The sequence below is a fragment of the Gopherus evgoodei genome, chromosome 11 (assembly GCF_007399415.2).
Source record: "Gopherus evgoodei ecotype Sinaloan lineage chromosome 11, rGopEvg1_v1.p, whole genome shotgun sequence".
Lineage (NCBI taxonomy): Eukaryota > Metazoa > Chordata > Testudines > Testudinidae > Gopherus > Gopherus evgoodei.
Window position 1 is genome coordinate 15,776,588 of NC_044332.1, and position 19,119 is coordinate 15,795,706.

Consider the following 19,119-nt stretch of genomic DNA (forward strand, 5'->3'; position numbering starts at 1 on the left):
AACAGGTCACTAGTCTCTTTTTAATACACTGCAGAGGTTGCACTTAAATATCTTGTGAGTTTTGGTTGGTATAACTGAATAGTATGGTTCTCAGGACATGCAGAAACCCCCCACACTTTGGCTCATATTTTCAAGAGGCCTCAGTGCTACATTTTCAAGTGCTCAGAACCCACCATTAGGGCCAGATTTTCAAAAAGTGCTGAGCTCTTTTGAAAGTCTAACCATTTGTTTTGGGCCCTAACTGAGAAGCTCTTCTGGAGATTGGTCACTTTGCGTAGGGAACACCTATGTAATGTCAGATACTGAGGTAATTCCCCACATAGGGCCAAAAAAAACAATTCTGGTTTCTTATCGTAATTCAAGATAGCCAGAAGAGGCTGGGGTAACAGCAAGAGAACACAGCTGGAACCTCATTCAACTAGATTGTGAAGGGCATGTTAAGCCACCTCCTGCCACTACACAGCTGATGTAACAGGATTGGCTTAGGGACTCTAAGGAATGCTTTGGGGTAGGGAAAAATGCCTTTTTCCAATCTGGTGGCTTAAGACAGAACAGAATCCCACCTACTCCACTGCATTTACTACATATCATGGGCTGTGTTAATCTGTTATTTATAGCCTAGTAGCTCCTTCCCCAAAAGTAAGGCCTGCATTGCAATTTGCACTGTTCAGATACATAGAAGCACTGCCAGACAGATAAAGGATGGGAAGGAAAATGAGGCAATGCAACATCCTTAAGATCACACAGTGGGATAGGAGGACAGCCAAGACCTCCAGAGTCCCAGTCCAGTGCCCTAACCACTAGACCACACTTCCTCTTGTAGTGTTGTACAGTAGCAACTGGGACTCTGCATGTCCACCATAACTTCCTTCCAGACACAAGGGACTACACCTGTATTGCTATACAATATAAAATGCATTATCTATTCCCTTGAGTCTTCCTCAAGGCCACCAGATTTCCCATCCCACACTGCTGCTGCAAGCAGCACCATACAGCGAAGCTCTGCCGTGGGCAGGAGAGACACTTTCTCTGTGCAGCTGCTCAGTTGTCTGCCCCCCTGGCATAGCAGCGGTTTCACTCCATTTAGGGCCTTCTGTGCAAGTGTGTCCTGGTTAAGGTGATCAGACAGCAAATGTGAAAAATCAGGATGAGGGTAGGGGGTAATAAGAGCCTATATAAGAAAAAGACCCCAAAATTGGGACTGTCCCTATAAAATCAGGACATCTGGTCACTCTAGCTGGGCCAAAAAGGGTCGAGAACCATTTGCTTAAGGTATAATCACATACCATGTACTATTAAAAATAAGGTATTAGGCCAGCAAGAGAAGAAGGGATTGCTAATTGAAGTGCCTAGCTAATCACTGCTCCTCACCTGACAGTGCCAAGAGAAATCTCTTCAGCTGCACTCAGGGATTGCTTTAGTTCTACCTGCTTAAAGCAGGATTCTTTAGCCTCATCCACAGTCTTTGTTCTCAGCGCTGATTCCTTCATTGAGGATGTTTCCCACAGCTGAAGCATGCTGCTAACGTTAGCTCCTCTTTTCAGTAGATGATTAATGGCTTCTACTTCCTTGTGCAGAGCAGCTTCGTTATGTTTATTTCTGAACCTTGCAGTATTGTGCCATGTGGGCTGTAACCCAGTCCTGTCCAGGGGCTCTGAAATTCTAGTACATGAGTGTTTGACTGCCCGCTTTAATTCCTTCATGTTTACCATGCAGAAGCATAGCTTCAGGCATCCACAAGTATATCTACACTGGGATGTTTCTGATAGAATTTTACTGTTGCTACCCCCCAGTTGTAGCACTGTCAGAGCATTAGTGTAGACAGGGCTCCAAGCAGCAACAGAGGTCATAAGCACCATTTCATCTAATCCTGCTCTGAGCAGGCCTACATGGCACAGATGAGCAGTTTAACCACCATCAGAGGAGTTTAGAAGACAATGTAGAATAGAACTTTCTTGAAAAACCAGCCTTGTAGAATTTGCCATCTTTACTATGGTGAGAATATGCTTAGCTTGGAGGGCAAACTTGAAGTTGTTGCTGCATCAGGCTGATTCTTCCCTCCCTTCCTCCCACTTAAGTTTCCTTAAGATCACCAAGCAACTCAGGCAAGCATTGGTCTCTGAACATCTATTGGTTAAATAATCTCTAAGCCTAAAAACAAAGGGAGTTTGAACTTCAGTGATGTAGCTCACTCAGTGTAGTAAAAAGAGGATTTAGGAATTATGGTGACCCCCCACCATCTGTCCATTGCAGTCAAAAGGCAAATAAGAGACTGCTTTACAGTCTGAGGCATTCCAAAGTGTTATTTTAAGCTTTATAGGGCACCATATAATGAGGGACTAGAATACTCTATCCAGTCTGGGTCTCTATTTTAATGCAGAGACTAGGAGTGCTTTGGAGCCACAATAAGGTAGGATCAGCATGGTGATCCCATGTTAAAGGATATTAGTTATAAAGCAAAGCTAAAGCAGCTGTGGACTTCAGGGTACAGCTAAGATGTTTAATAAAGTGCTGCAAAATAAACTTTAATACAAATCTAAGAAGCAGACTCGCTACCTTTCTCCCTTAGGAAGTTAGAGCTGAACAGGAATAATAGCACACTTATTTCATAGCAAATCTAATAACCATATGGCTCGCCCGAGGCCTAGATCCTGCATCCCTCTTCCATGCCTCATGGAGGTGAAACTCTCACTATTATCAGTTTAAGCCCTGCAGGATATGGCCTCACATTAGGCCATCCAGTCAAATGGCTGAAATGGAACAAGGAGGTCCCTTTTTAGGATGACCAGAGCAGCTACTGGAGATAGTAATGCAGCAGGGAAGTGGGCATGGGCCATGCCATGCCATGCCTAGAAGGTCAGTGAGCTCCAGTAGCCTGCATGTGTCTAGTAATTCCTAATGCAGGTCCAGGCTTCCTGGTTAAACATGTTCACACCCAGCAGTGGAAGTGAGCAAAATAGATCACCAGCATCTGGGGCCAGTCTCTGTTCGCCTGCCCTCATCCATAGCAAGCACAGAGACGAAGGGGTTCACAGAGCAAGTGAGGCTCTCCTCTACATAGCTGCTTCAGTCAATGGAGGGGAAAGAGGGTACAGGCCAGAAAGGAGTGTGGCTTCCCCCTCCCCCAGCTGCAGCTGAGTAGTTGTTGAACAGGTCTCTGCCCCCCTCCCCAAACACCCACCCAGTGGTGGTTTCTTTTAACAGGCCAAAGCGGTGTTGTTCAGGTCCCCCCCAGTTCTTCCTCTCAAACTAGGGATTCTCCCACACCAGGTCACACCACTGGGGCAAGGTAATTTCCTCAGGAGCTGTGCTACTCTCCAGGCCACCCTCTTCCCTTCATGCTCCCTTTGCCTCAGCCACTGACCCATCAACAGGGTGCCTTATTCTGCTCCCCTGAGCACAGAGTCACAAAGACCAGGCACGGGCCCGAGCAGCAGAACACAGAAACTCAGGGAGAATCACTGGGCTTTCCTGTCCTGCCTGCCAGCTTTTATACTTCTCCCAAAAGGCCCCCTAGTGACCTGTCTAAGCAGTCGCTTTACAGGGTCTCAGCATCTCAGTGTCATCCGCACTCAGGCCCTCAGGTGCCCCAGTGAGAGGATAGGGAAGGGAAGGAGGGCAAAAGCTGCAGAAGGCAGGACAGTTCATGCCGGTGCATCCCATTGGCATTCTGGTGCATCTGGGCCTTAGATTTACTCCTGGTGCTGTGTCCTGATGGGTTATAATTCCAGCTTTGCTTTTAACATAAAACCATCCTACTTCCTTTGGGCCTGATTCTCCTTTCTCTGACACTGATGTAAATCAACTGACTGCAATGGAGTTATTTCTGATTTGCACTGATGTGAGTGGAGAATCAAGTCATGTCTTCACTCCTGAACTTCTCGGCTTGACTCTTCCTTGAGACTAGGGGTTGAGATCCATGGCAGGTTGCAGACTGTCCATCCATAGCATTTTATTAGCTAATGGGCACTAAAAGGAGACAGTGGCTCCTTCATTTATTGTGTTAGTAAAGTTTGTGCAGTGTTTCCCCCCTCAAAAGCCATGAGCTTCCATACTCTTTGTTTTTCTATTTAAAAAATACCCTCCATGCTAGCTGCTCTGTGCCCAGAGCATCCCAACAAACTAGGGAGTATGCTCAAGGAAGACACAAATAATTTGACAGCAGATCATGCCCTCATGATCTGATGGTGGAGGGGATCCCTTCACTCATGGACCATATCCCTTCAACATAGAAGGTTGGCTCACTGTCTTCCCCTTCCTCCAAGCTGCACCAAGGGATTGGTGGCTCTGTGAGAGGAGTAGGGAGGACAGAGACTCAGCTAGGACAGAGTGCCTGTTATCCCAGCACTAATGATGCAAATATTCCTTTAGAAAGGTAATACAGCCCAGCTTCCTGCAGTCCCGCCTTCTGAGGGAGATCTGCCTTTATAGGTGTTCTAGGGCAAGTGCCAGCTGATGACGCTCAAATGGGGTAATTCTGTTGTATCTGTGCTGGCAGACAAAGGGTGCAATGGCTGGTGGCACAGAGGCAGCCAGACATGAGTTCTCTGTTGGGATGATCCTTGCTTCCCAGTGTTCCAAGATTTTGAAGGTAGGGCATGTGATTTATTCTGGGGAGTGCTATCCCTGCCCCTCCCCCAGTAGAGAAATCAGTACCAATTGGAGTCAGGAGAACCTTATGGAGATTTTCATCCCTTCAGCCCTGTGCCATGTTGTTTTTTTTCCCGCAGGAGGGAGCAGTTGTTATCTTGGTAAGGAAATAGATTTCAGTGGTATGATTCTGAAGAGTTTTATTTCAAATAATAGTGATGGGGGAAAAGATGTTTTAAATGAGAAACATCTTGGCAAAAATTATTGTTTGTAATAAATGTCAATACTAATAATGTGTGATTGGATGGGCTATCTCAGTCTTTCTGCAATGTAAGGGCCTGACCCTACTACCCTTACTCATATAAGAAGTTCCACAGAATATAAAGCAACGATATGTGAGTCAGCTTTGCAGAATCAAGTGTAAAACTTGAGTTAAGATAGGAGTAATAACAGCTACAAATTTCATGTTAGGACAGTGAAGTAAAGAGACAAATCCATCTGCTGCAGGATGGACATTTTCCTTATACAAGTCAAAAGCTCAGGAAGGTGGATGACCTGGTTCTTAGCCCAAAGAGTATGTAATGTAGGGAAGAATACTGAAGATAGCTTCCTCCTTTCATTACGTAGAACTCACCTCTCTCCATATCTTCTTCCTCAGAACAAATTCCATTTGCAGGATTGGGTAAGTAAACCTGCAGGACTTCTTGATGCCCAACTGGCTATGAGAGTCCCGTTCATGGTGTGGAAACAAAACATATTTAAACTGTGGAGGGTTCTCTTTCTTCTTCCCTCCAACCCAAGATGTGTATTCTGTAAGCATTTGCAAAAGAAAACAAGGTGATGATTTATGGTGGCATGTAGCAACTTCGGCCTTTTGATAAAGATGAGTGAGCTTTGGCATGGAGATTGAATAAGGCTGATATCTAAATAAACAAACAACTAGGAATATATGAAGGGCTGAGGGTTCCACTAAGGGCAAATTCATTATTGGACTTTTCTTCTCATCTGAGGGCCCCCATGTCATTGTTTACTTCGTAAAGAAACATGGCTCATAGAACATGTTGACAGTTCTCACTCCAGTTCCCAGGGGGCAAGTGTGCATAGTATAACTGAGTAAGTTAATGAAGGATAGGTCCATCAATGGCTATTAGCCAAGAAAGTCAGGGATGCAACCCCATGCTTGAGGTGATCCTAAAACTCTGACTACTAGAAGTCGGGAGCAGAAGACAGGGATGGATCACTTCATAATTGACTTGTTCTATATAGTCTCCCTGAAGGTCTGGTATGGGCCACTGTCAAAGACAGGATACTGGGCAAAATGGACCGTGGTCTGACCCAGTATGGAAGCTCTTACATTCTTATAGAATAAAAATACCATCATGCTTGGCACTAATATATACCCTTGGCAGACACACCGTGGATTAAGAGAGTTAGAGATGGAACCTATCCATTCTCTCCTACAGGTATTCTTTCCAAATCAGGAGTGAGGTACACAAGAGGGGCAGTACAGGGACATTTGTAAAGCCACTGTCTGTGCTGTACCTGTTCTGGGGTGCAGTAGATGACTTCAGCCTCCAGAGACATCTTCAAAAGTACTAAAGTCAGTCTAAAAATTTTGAAGAACAGAGGAAAGTTGATTTACTCATGAGGTCAGTTATTTATCTCGGGAACCTAACTGTTCAATCCACAGTCACGCTAAACTTCATATTTGGGCTAGAAATCCAGGATAAACAAGAAAATAACTCATTCATATGAAGCAGAGAAATATTTCCCTAAAGACTGATGTGCTGGCTGTAAAGCTGGGTACTTTGGCAAGAAATATTGGAGAATAAGTGAGAGTCATCTTTCATCTGCTCTGACTCGGCTTAAGACTGACTGTATGCATTGCTAGTAGGTATATGCTATTTTATATTTTCTTAAAAGCAGTACAATGATATGCAGTGAATGGATGGGGATATAATGTGCATCACAAATAAAAGATACAAGTGGTTAGATGACAAGCAATTTTATTTTGCAAAACAATCACTATACAGCGACAAATACAATTGCAAATTGGATTGAAAAACATGAACTAACTACCACCAGCCATTCAAGAAATGTCTCTTTATGGTAACAGGCTCTAGAATTATCAGAAAAAACACAGGTTTGTAACAGCAGACTGTATTCCTCCAAATCCCAGCATACAGAATATGGTTGGTTTTTTTTTTTGTTTCTTTTTTCTCTTTGCTAAAGTTGAAGTGGCTTTTTTGCCTGACCTTTCCAAGTCTTAAAGTAAATTATTTTCCTGCAGAGGGCATTGCTTGAGTGAGATTACTAAGAGCGAGTGAGCTCTACACACACCTAGGCTAAAATTCTGTCTGCTTCATTTTATATAACAAAAGTGATCTACACTCAAAGACATCTGTCTTTGAAGGGATGTTCATACTTGATTTTCAGAAAATATTTTGGTCCAGCCCAGCAAAAACTTTTCTCATATACAGTAGTCCACATAGACAGCCTTTCAACTCCCTTTGGGTTGTGTAGATAGGCCAGTTTATATATATTTGCAAGCAGTCATAATGAGGAAAGAAATGTTGCTACTGTACATTAACATAGTGTTAGCTGGCTAATACCATTTACTGCTGTACAGTGAAAATGTGTTGTCTAGTGGACACAGGAGTATCCTCATCATTGTTAGTTTCTCCTTCATTGTAGCTGGACCAAGATCTGCTCAACTTTTACTGGATTTCTTCTTGCCTAGGATTACATAGAAACAGATATTTTGCAGATGCAGAGACACCCAGAGTGCCTTTTCCATTGTCCTACCACTCAACAAATATACTCAGTTTGACTCTCCCATGACTATCCGATTTGGCTTAATTTAAATTTTCTGTTTATTCACTATTACAAATAGAGAGAAGTTGGCTCTTAGATGTTACTGACTGGCTAAACTTGCCAATAGAATAGAACTGTTAAAGACGTGGGTTCCAGAAAACTGGAAAATGGCCACCCAGTGCTTGCAAAGTTTTTAAACTGACACTCTTCTTGAGAAGTTAAGATTCTTATGAGCTTTTTCAGTGAATATCTAGAGTTGTGTAACGTAACTCGCATTTTATTTAACTTAAACTCTTGGTTTCTTTTATCTTCATCTAGCTCCTCACAAAAGTTCTAGAACTCTTTCTATGGAAGGACATTTATTGATTAGAAGGACTTTGCTTGAATTAAGACAAGAAAGCTCATTTCAAAGCATGAAGTAAATGACTTGGTGTGTTACATCAGTTTGACTTTGGACATGTATGTGCCATAACTAAACTTCACCATCTACAGAATGTGGGGTTTTTTTTTTTGTTATTTAAAAGCAGGATAAAAAGTATTTGAGTCACAGTTTAAATACTGTTCTGACCAGCTTGTTCAACTTCAGTGAAGTTGAGGCTCAGGAGTACCTTAGGCTCTTCCTAACATTGGCAAAAGGCATAATAAAAACACTGCAAGGTGCATTTGCGTTAATTGATGGAGAGCAACATGATCAAAAATACTGTTCTTCTTCCTCCTCCTTTTGTTTTTCTTAAACAATGGCAAAACATTTTTATGGATCACACCAAACATTATTTCCAAGTAAATTCCCATTGGTTATTCTAAGCAACAGTACAGCAATTACAAGGCAGAAATCAGAATCTTCTTGATGCACTTAACATGGTTGCTAAACTCCCTGTCTTTTGTATAAAATAACTGACTTACAAACAGCATTCCGTGCTTTAGAGTGTGAAAAAGCTTTTTGCGGAATTGATGTGTGGGGCTATTTAGGAGTTCATCTTCAGTAAGGTGCATGGAATTTGAGCCATATAATTCATCTTAATGCCACCGGGAACAACTGCTTGGCCAAAATCTCCATTCACCACACTGAAGATTTACTCTTTAGTATTTGTGCAGTTTAATACTATCAATTTAATTCTGTGGAAACCCTTGCTATTAATTATAAGAATCTTCTGAACAGATACAAACATCATCTCTATATTCTTTTCAGATCAATCCCCAACACACACACACGCACACAATAAAAAGAACAGAGTACTCAAAAGCTTCCAATACACAATTCATGTCTAGCTCAGTTGACAGCGTAAAGATTAGCTAGAGATTTCAAAAGGAAGAGAGCCAACAATCTGCAAGTGTGTAAATTTGTCATTTTATAATATCTACTGTACATAACATCAGCAGATTTGTTATCCACTGATGAGTAATACCACCGTATTACCTTCAGCAGTGTTTTCTTAGTGTCCATAATGTTGTTGGAGTTCTCACAAGTAACTCCATTAGATCTGATGTTTATGTGTCTCTCTGCAAGTTTATGCACACTTTTCTTATACTTTTTATAGTCAACATACACTTGCTGCTTCTTTGTTGAGATTGAAAGATGCCCTATTTATCTATCCAGTCACCTTGGTGATCCAGGCTAGGGAGTTCATTTTATCTATCTATTTAATTTATTAATTATAATTTATTGGCATCTCTACAGTGTTTGCTGCTATACTACCAGAGTGCCTGAGTGTACACATAAGACACTACTGAAGGTACGGAATGACATCCAAATACTTTTTTCAACTTTAGCAAAAGAAAAAAAAATCAGTAAAATAAATCCAACATTCATTGTTGCTACAGAAGTTTAAAAAAAAAAAAAAAGCTAAAACCAAACTGTTTTTTATTTAAAAAAATCCAGAATCCAAACCCACCTATTTGGAAACCCTCTTTCTAAAATCTATAACTCACAAAATCAGTCTTGGTGAAAAAAGGAGGGTGGGGAAAAGGAGTAATTTTTCTAGCATCACAGAAGAGACTTGCATCTGACACTAAAACAGGGTCACGGCTTTTAGTTGTTACAGAAAGCAATTTCATGCTAAATGTTTTTGTCTTTTTATGTATTTTTTTCTGAATAGGGAAAAAAAACCCTGCTAACATCTACTTTTACATACCTAAAATTGCAACACCAAAGGGTGCAAGAGACACAGATACTGTGAATAAAGAAGTATAATATTCAAGTATATGAGGGTGTATCACAAATGGCCACAGAGAAATATATATATCTATAATACTGTATCAAACAGATGGAAAGGATGTGAAACCGGTAGTGTGTACACAAATCTAGCCGCTTAACCGACATTCTAATCAGACACAAGCCCATTGAAATGGAAGTGCTTCCTTTCAACAGCGTTTTTGTTTTAAAAATGCCACTTCCTCAAGCACAATTCAAATGTTTTTCAGCTACTATTTTTAGTTTTCAGTTAAATAATTTATTGGAATCAGCTATACACTGACATAATTATCCAGGCCCCAAAACGTTAATAACTTAATCCAGTCTTTCTCCTTCTACCCATTTATACAAAATAACACTTTTTAAAATTAAACTTGATTTCCTTTATATGCCCTTCCCATGCGGTAACTAGGCTCTTCAGTTTAATTTAACCTGTAATAAGTTACAATGGGCGACTTTTTTTTTCCTCCCACCCATCAATGGAACTGTGAAACGAGCAACTTGGGATAGGAACAAGTCAGAAAGAGGTGGATTGCCCTCAGGCACATGGAAAGGTAAAAATGCATTTTATCATAGTATGGTACTCCATGCAAGACAGAGCAGAGCAACAATAATTGTCCAATGTCATACACTGCAATTGCATACCCATGTAAAGCCAGTGTCTTCCTGCTGTAAATGGAGATCAGGCCAATTTCTGCATCTATTTAATTATTTTGGGTTTTTTTTTTTATTGTATGGTTGCTACAGTCTTGGGATGTGACTTAATTTTAGACATGGTAAAGAATGAATGTAACACCTGCTCTGAGCCCATTCCTGCCAAGAGCTCATGTCTAAATATTATTACTTCATACACTGCTAAATGGAGCAAATTCATAAGCCCTGCTTAGCAAGGGCGGCCGTGACATCTTCAGCGAGGGTAGCAAGCTGAGGGGATTCCAGAAGGTTGATGCTTCCAGAGGATGAGACATTGCTGAGTCTGCGTGGTGAAGGCACGCTGGACCTGCCTGGTGACTGCGTAATGATCTCAGCCCCGTGATCGACACGGGCTTTAGCATGCTCTCTGAAGTTTAGCTTCTGGCTGTCAATCTGTTCAAGAAAGACAAAATGCATTTAAACCTTTGCTTTTAAGTAATGACCTTCTATTGCTGCTTTGATTTGAAACTCCTGTCTTCTGTGGTGACATCCTTTCCTATTCACACACCATCCCACCTTTTCAGTGTGCAGCCAACTCTCTCCTTCCGACACAGGGCCTGTTGCTGTGTGGTGCTGGTCACATTCAGTTCTTGAAGTCAGCGGGAGTTGAGAGAGCTCAGCCCTTGCCAGGAGGTGATCAACAGCCTTCCAGCACTGGACTCAGGAGTCACTCACCACCTTTGCCTGGGCCACCACTGCTGGAGCATGTCCTCTAGCACAGTGGTTCTCAAAGCCGGGCTGCCGCTTGTTCAGGGAAAGCTCCTGGCAGGCAGGGTCGGTTTGTTTATCTGCCGCGTCTGCAGGTTTGGCCAATTGTGGCTCCCACTGGCTGCGGTTCACCGCTCCAAGCCAATGGGGGCTGCGGGAAGGGCGGCCAGCACATCCCTCAGCCCGCCCTGCTTCCTGCAGCCCCCATTGGCCTGGAGCAGCGAACTGCAGCCAGTGGGAGCCGCGACTGGCCAAACCTGTGGATGCAGCAGGTAAACAAACCGGCCGGCCCGCCAGGGGCTTTCCGTGAACAAGCAGCAGCCCGGCTTTGAGAACCACTGCTCTAGCAGACGGGCCCTGTCCTATGAACCTGCCAATGATTCCGACCAAGGTGACAGCCGCGTGAATAATTCACAACAAAAATTTATCTAATAAATCTAGGCTGGGATTCCAAAGGTGCCTAAGGGGATTAGGCACTCAATGTCCATTGGCTTTCAGTGGGTGTAGTGAGGCGGCCTAGTTCCCAGGCGCCCCGGAGGACGAACAGCCCAGCTGGAGGCCGGACTGGGCAGAGCTACAGAGCTCTGAGCCTGCCCCGCAAAGGGTCAAGTGCCGACCCCGAAATATAAAGGCAGGCCCTCTGAGCTCTGTAAGGGGCCAGCCATCAGAAAGGCTGGACATCTGCAACCGAGCTCCCGCTGGGGAGGCAGCAGAAGGCAGCGGCCGGCCTAGCCTACCCCTTGCTCACTATCCCGGGGAGGCCTGGCCAAGCCTACCCTGCGCTCGCTACCCAGAGGAGGACTGGTCGAGCCTGCACCACTCCAGCTACCCGGAGGAGGAACCGAACCTGCCCCGCGCTCGCTACCTTCAGGAGGACAGGCTGGGACCGCCCCGCTCCGGCTACCCCAAGGAGGAGCCAAGCCTACCTTTTGCCACCTATCCCGAGGACCCGCTGAGCCCACCCGTGGACACTCACCCTGAGGAACCGATGGTGGTTGAACCCTCTGCTGACACCACGACGACTCAGGTACTCGATGAGGGGGAGAGTGGAAGTGGCCCGGGGTAGCCGACCCCAGTCTGGCTGCAACACTGCCAGAGCCAATGCCAGTGTGTTGCGGGCAGGATCCCCACTGACACAGCAGCAGACTGCCTGCCGCTGTTAGGGCCCCGGGCTGGGACGCAGTGGAGTGGGAGAGCCAGCGTCCCCCCCGCCACCCAACATCTGGGTGGCAGACTCCCCCTCTCCCTGGGCCTGAGGAGGCCACAGCCTAGAACTGTTACTGCTTGGCCCTGCCGAAAGGCCTGAGCCTATTTGACTTGCACGAGTGTTTGTTGCCCTGCCCTGATCCCAGGGCCTGGGCTTTATAGACTGAACCGCTGCTCGGTGTAGTGAGGCAGCCTGGTTCCCAGGTGCCCCGGAGGACGAAGCGCGCCCCCCCCCCCACCCGACAGCGGACCCCTTACAGTGAGATTTGAGTACCTAACTCCCATTAGGCAGGACTGAAAAATCCCATCGTTTGCCTCTATTTCTGAATATCCATGTGCATATCATGTCTTCATTGAATTAATATATTATTCTACATTTTACTGGTCTGAAATGTCCTTTCTTTTTTAAAAAAAGCCTTGTAAGGATTGAACATGTGTGTACCTCTGTGAGTATTCAATATCTGTAATGGGTGAAATCCACCCTTGTGCACAGCATCATCCCAAGGTTTAAAGTGGAACTTGAGCGGTGCAAAGGCCTTGAGCTGGCCCTCTGCACAGGCGTGAATTTCACCCTATTTGAGTTGCACTGGTTTGCTGTGGTTGGTTACAACAGTCATGATATTATTTCAGTTCTCTGACTGGATGATCACACAAGCAATGCCAGTGTAAGTACTTGCTTGTGGAAAGTGAATATGCACATGTGTTTATGTGATTCTGATATTTGCATTGTTTGAATGTCGTTCAAATGTTCACAGGAAGTATACACAAAAGGCCAGTGAGCATGGCTGAAAGGAATATACCTAGAGCATTTTTGTAATAGTCACCCAGTGCTATTCAATAGACTGGCTAAGATTTTCAAAGGTCTCTAAAGTGATTAGCATCCGGTTTCAATTGGAGTTGAGGCAACATTTTCAAGAGTGCCTAAGCCCTATTTTCAAAAGTGACGTAGGCACTTAGGAGCCTGATATTCACTGAAAGGCCTTCTCTCTGTTTTTATGCCAATACGATGGCCCTCTGTGATTCAATGACATTAGGTGGAAGAGTCAGTTTTGCACAACTAACTGTGTTTCTTAAAGGAGTGACCTTTAGAATAAATACCTGGACTGAATTTCAGCCCAAACTTAAAATCAAACTCCAAATTTCTAAAAATTTGGTTCAGTTTCCTGGCATCTTAAAAAATACATGGTAAAATATAAACAGATCCTGCTGGTCTGCCTTCTGTTTTCAAATTTCATGTACTTTACAAATTCTCTGGGGTCAGAGGCATGTAATGTGATTCTACACTACTACTTACCCAGAGAGCCCTGAAACAAGGGAGGTTTGAAGACAGCCATTGGGTCAGGATTACTAGACTGACTAAAACCCCAGTGTGGATTTCGAATAGGGCAAAGGTAGAGGTCTGGAGGCAAAACAGAAGTTCAACTGGGGAAAGGGAAAAGCACTGAGCATCAGGAGGAGCAGACTGGGAGTCACTGGCTCCAGGTTGAGAGGATCAACCTGTTCTACCTTCTATTCTCCTGTTAGTTGCTTTTCCTGCTCTCACCTCTATAGTCCTGTATATAAGTGACACTCGTTTTTCTGACCCATGTATACCTGCTGTGTAATTTACACCACGATTCATGTCACTGCTAACTTTGGGTTGAAGTGCATTCTCAAAGGGAGAAGCTCAGTTCATCAGGCTTATTTCTTACCTTGATATTGCCACCTCCAGGTGTATGGTGGGCATTTTCAAGGGAACCAACTTTAGCGTGAGCTTTTTCTTTGAAATCCAGTTTCACACTCTCAATTTTCACACGTCCTCCACCTATTCAAGCAAAATAAAATAAAAATTAAGAAAATAAAGTAGTCCTAAATTTCAAATACACTTTGTTTTGTTTCCTGGAAATGTAGCTTGAAGGCCAACGAGGCAAATCAACGGACAGAATTAGCTATTAGTGCCTTATTTTTTCCATCCTCCCAATTCTGTCTGGGCACAGACATTTATTACTTCTCTGTCAAATATGGATCTAATAATTCATAAAGGGCTAGATTTTGAGAGGTGAAGAGCACTGTGCCATCTATTCAGCAAAGCATTTCAATACAGTAGAACCTCAAAGATATGAGCACCAGAGTTACTGACTGACTGGCCAACCGAACAGCATGTGAAGAAACCAATCCGGCAGCAGCGGAGACAAAAAAAAAAAGCAAATACTGCACCATGCCTGTATTGTATCTTAAAGGTCGGCACATGTGGGTTACCTCTCCCCACCCCTACACCATGTGTGGGGCAGCCACTTACATCTAGTAGTGAAGACGCTAGAGCTGCCAGCCAAAGGCAGCCAGCAGAGCAGGAGCAGCACTGGGGTCTGCGCTGCTTGCCCCTTCCCCCAGTTAGGGGTGGGGGCGCTGTTTTCACACACATACCTGGCTGGGAGGGGAAAGCACTGTTCTAAGCCCCCCTCCTCTGGCTGGGAGAGGGACAAGCTGTTTTCACCCTACCCTCCTGGCTGGAAGGGGGACGTGGCTGCAGTCTGATCTAGGGAAAGAAACTGCCTGCAAGGAAGCTGCTGGCACGGAGGAGGGAGTTCAGCTGCTGCTGGAACTAGAGCCTGAACTGCACTTTGTTCAGAGTTATGAACATTTCAGAGTTACGGACAACCTCCATTCCCAAGGTGTCTGTTACTCTGAGGTTCTACTATACTATACTATAATCAGAACTTCAGTGGGATTTAAACACTTGCTCAAGTTCTTTGCTGAATAGGGATGGACTCAATATCTTCATCAATGATTTAGATCAGGGGTAGGCAACCTATGGCACGGAAGCCAAAGGCAGCACGCGAGCTGATTTTCAATGGCAGTCACACTGCCTGGGTCCTGGCCACCAGTCCAGAGGGCTGTGAATTTTAATTTAATTTTAAATGAAGCTTCTTAAACTTTTTAAAAAATTTATTTATATACAACAGTAATTTAGTTATATATTATAGACTTATAGAAAGAGATCTTCAAAAATGTTAAAATGTATTACTGGCACATGAAACCTTAAATTAGAGTGAATAAATGAAGACTCGGCACACCACTTCTGAAAGGTTGCCAACCCCTAATTTAGATAATGGCATAGAGAATACACTTATAAAGTTTGCGGATGATACCAAACTGGGAGGCTTTGCAAGTGCTTTGGAGGATAGGATTAAAATTCAAAATGATCTGGACAAACTGGAGACATGGTCTGAAATAAATAGGATGAAATTCAATAAGGACAAATGCGAAGTATTCCACTTAGAAAGGAACAATCAGATGCACACAAACAAAATGGGAAACAATGGCCTAGGAAGGAGTACTACAGAAAGGGATCTGGAGGTCAAAGGGGATCACAAGCTAAATATGAGTCAACAGTGTAACACTGTTGCAAAAAAAGCAAACGTCATTCTGGGATGATCATTAGTAGGAGTGTTGGAAACAAGACACAAGAAGTCATTCTTTCGCTCGATTTTGGACTGATTAGGCCTCAACTGGAGTATTGTGTCCAGTTCCGGATGCTACATTTCAGAAAAATGTGGACAAAGTGGAGAAAGTCCAGAGGAGAGCCACAAAAGTTATTAAACTAGAAAACATCACCAATGAGGGAAGATTGAAAGAAATTGGGTTTGTTTAGTCTGGAGAAGAAAAGACTGAGCAGGGACAGTAACAGTCTTTCAAGTACACAAAAGGTTGTTACAAGGTGGAGGGAGAAAAATTGTTCTCTTTAACCTCTGAGGATAGGACAAGAAGCAATGGGCTTAAACGAAAAGAAGGGCAGTTGAGATTGGACATCAGGAAAAACTTCCTAACTGTCAGGGTAGTTAAGCACTGGAATAAATTGCCTAGGGAGGTTGTAGAATCTCCATCACTGGGAATTTTTAAGAGCAGGTTAGACAAACACCTGTCAGGGATGGTCTAGATAATATTTAGTCCTGCTACGAGTGCAGGGGATGGACTAGGTGACCTCTCGAGGTCCTTCCCAATCCAATGATTCTATGTGTTTAAGTACTTTGCTGAAGTGAGGCTCAGTGGAGAACCTGCAACTCCCACTTGAATCAATGGTATCTTGTGGCAGTAGGTTCCACAGATTAAATTTGAGGTATGTACAGAGAATTATCATCTTTTAGTTTGAATGGAGCATTTCCCTTGTATTTGTATTATGAGAACAGGTAAATGGTTGCACTTCTATCATTAGTGTGTATATCTCTATCATATCTCCTCTTATTAATCTTACCTCTAAACCAGGAATCGGCAACCTTTGGCACACAGCCTATCAGGGAAATCCACTGGTGGGCTGGGCTGGTTTGTTTACCTGCAGCATCAGCAGGTTCGGCCGATCGCAGCTCCCACTGGCTGCGGTTTGCCACTCCAGGCCAATGGGGGCTGCAGGAATCGGCGGCCAGCACATCCCTTGGCCCACACAGCTTCCCGCAGCCCCCAGTGGCCTGGAACAGTGAACCGCGGCCATTGGGAGCTGCGATCAGCCAAACCTGTGGATATTGCAAGTAAACAAACCAGCCCGGCCTGCCAGCGGATTTCCCCGATGGGCTATGTGCCAAAGGTTGCCAATCCCTGCTCTAAACTAAGCAGTCCCAAACTTTTTCAATCTCTCTTATATGAAAATGTCTCAATAAAATAAAGAATATTATATTATTATTATTATTATTTATTATTATTTCCATTAGTAACTTGTGGTGATTTGTACTTGGATTATCAATGAAGTGAAGATTAGTAACCACTATCTTTCTTTCGTAGATGAACAAACCCAACATGTGGAGGCCTGTAACACGTTCATTGCTATATGGACTCCAAGTCCTAAGGATCACATGGGATTTGCATCTGAATACATTTGTTAGCTTATATATGTGAAATCATACACACATATATATATGATCATTTAGTTCTTTATTGATTGCATATACAGTATGAAGCTTGTGTACACTATATATTCCAGTATACTGAGCATCTGAAATATTTCACAATCTGGTTTCATAGACTCATAAACTTAAGGTCAGAAGGGACCATTATGATCATCTAGTCTGACCTCCTGCACAATGCAGGCCACAGAATCTCACCCATCCACTTCTATAACAAACCCCTAACCTATGTCAGAGTTACTGAAGTCCTCAAATTGTGGTTTGAAGAGCTCAAGTTGCAGAGAATCCTCCAGAGTATGAAGTTCCCAATGATTCAGTACAGTATGGGGATTTCTGCCTCTTCTTAGAGGGTTTGAAGTTGGAAACTTCCCTCTTGTCCTTGTGGGAACACTTATCTCCCTTTTCCCATCTGTCCTGGCTTTACTTTCTGAAGTCTCTTGGCACTGAAGATCATAGAACCACCTCGGACAGGAGCATGTAACTAGCCTGGTCCAAATTCAGATCTGCTGTAAGCAAGTGTAAATCCACTGACCTCAACAGTCTACTTATATCCCTGAATTTAGTCTCCACTTATGTGAGGGTAAAAACATCCCATTTGGGGGTTGAATCATGCACCATTTTTATCACTTTGAGCACAGGCATATTAGATGTGTGTTTATTAGATTTGGGTAATGCGCTTTCTAGAGGAGAAAAGTTTTGTAGGGAGGATGCTGGGTGATCAAATTCTCTTTCTGGGATTATGTATATGTGAATCTGAAATTGGAATAGAGCTCTTAAGGTTTCAGAATGCTATCACTTAATAATCACCTCATGATGGACTGCAAGCAGTATCTTTATCATTACTTCAGGCACCTACAAGTTAGCATCTTGAGCTGTGGGTTTGAGCATGCATTCTAGTCTTGAACCGGCAATGCATGTAAACACATGCTGAACTTAAGGAATGTGAAAGTTTTGCTAGATTAGGCCAGAGTGCTTAGCATCTTGCAGGATCCAGCCCCTAAGAAGCAGGTACGTTAGAGAACCTCCACTTATCCTGTTCACATTACTTGCATGAGTAGTAAGTTGCTTCAGTGGGTTCATTTACATGAGATAGGCAAGCAGGATTTTCCCCCGATATGCCATATTAGTTCAAATAATTCCTACATTACCTGGTCTGTGACGGATGTTCTTCAGGGAGCCACATTTGGAAGTGACATGGCTCAGATCTATTTTCTTGGTTACAATTTGTATCTGTTGAAAGTGCACAAAACACGTTTTAGGAAGGAAAAAGGCAAAGAGGAAGAGCACTAGCTTTGAAAAACACTGGAAAAGAAGAAATAGTTAGCAGAGAACAGATCATGCCAGAAAGGTGAGAAACATCTGGATTAATACAGCAAGCTTCCATTCCACCAAGGAACCTGACAGTGGTATGTTAAGTCTTTTCATTAGTAAAACAAAGATGTGAATCAAGAAGATAAACAAGGGTTATTTCCTAAGAAGCTTCTGAGCTTTCCTCTTGTGGTGAAAGGCAGTGTCTCTAAGTGCTGTGTGCAGCATGATACAAATGGTTGTTCTAGTCTGCTTTCTTTGTTCCTTTCTTGAATACTTATTTCCTGGGAATCTGGGCTTTTAATACTATCCCTTTCACATGGCTTATCCTGGTTTTCAGATTCAAATCTCTTCCTATGTCCCTCTGTTCCCATAAGTACAGTGTAAACACTGTGATTTCACTACTGAGTTACTCCAGTTTTACATCAGATTAAATCCATAATGGGGTTACTCTGGCATAAAACAGGAGTAACACAATGGCTAGTCAGACCTTTTGTCAAACCCTGTTTATCCTGATTTTTTATTTCTTTTATCATCTGTCATCTAACTCTATTAATTTTATATAGTCTTCTGAGAGAGAGAGAGAGAGAGAGAGAGAGACTCTGGGACAGAAGCGCACACCCAACCTTAAATTACAGATGGACTATGCTTTCAGTCTTTCTGTTACTTTGTCTGGGATGACCTAAAGAAGGCAAATATACAGATCTGCTGTACAGCCAGGAAGGGCTTCCCCTG

General features: G+C 43.3%; 1 protein-coding gene across 13 annotated transcripts in view; it reads right to left on the bottom strand.

The window, feature by feature from the left end:
• Positions 1 to 6,579: 6,579 nt before the first annotated feature.
• Positions 6,580 to 19,119, bottom strand: part of MAP2 (microtubule associated protein 2) — a 342,751-nt gene continuing 330,211 nt past the window's right edge. For all 13 annotated transcript variants that reach the window (XM_030580175.1, XM_030580178.1, XM_030580185.1 and 10 more), the window contains 3 exons: positions 18,225 to 18,306; positions 13,894 to 14,006; positions 6,580 to 10,681 (listed from right to left, as the gene is read on the bottom strand). In XM_030580175.1, the coding sequence (XP_030436035.1) occupies positions 10,466 to 10,681; positions 13,894 to 14,006; positions 18,225 to 18,306 (411 nt within the window). In that variant the 3' untranslated portion in view covers positions 6,580 to 10,465. The remainder of the gene's footprint in view (positions 10,682 to 13,893; positions 14,007 to 18,224; positions 18,307 to 19,119) is intronic.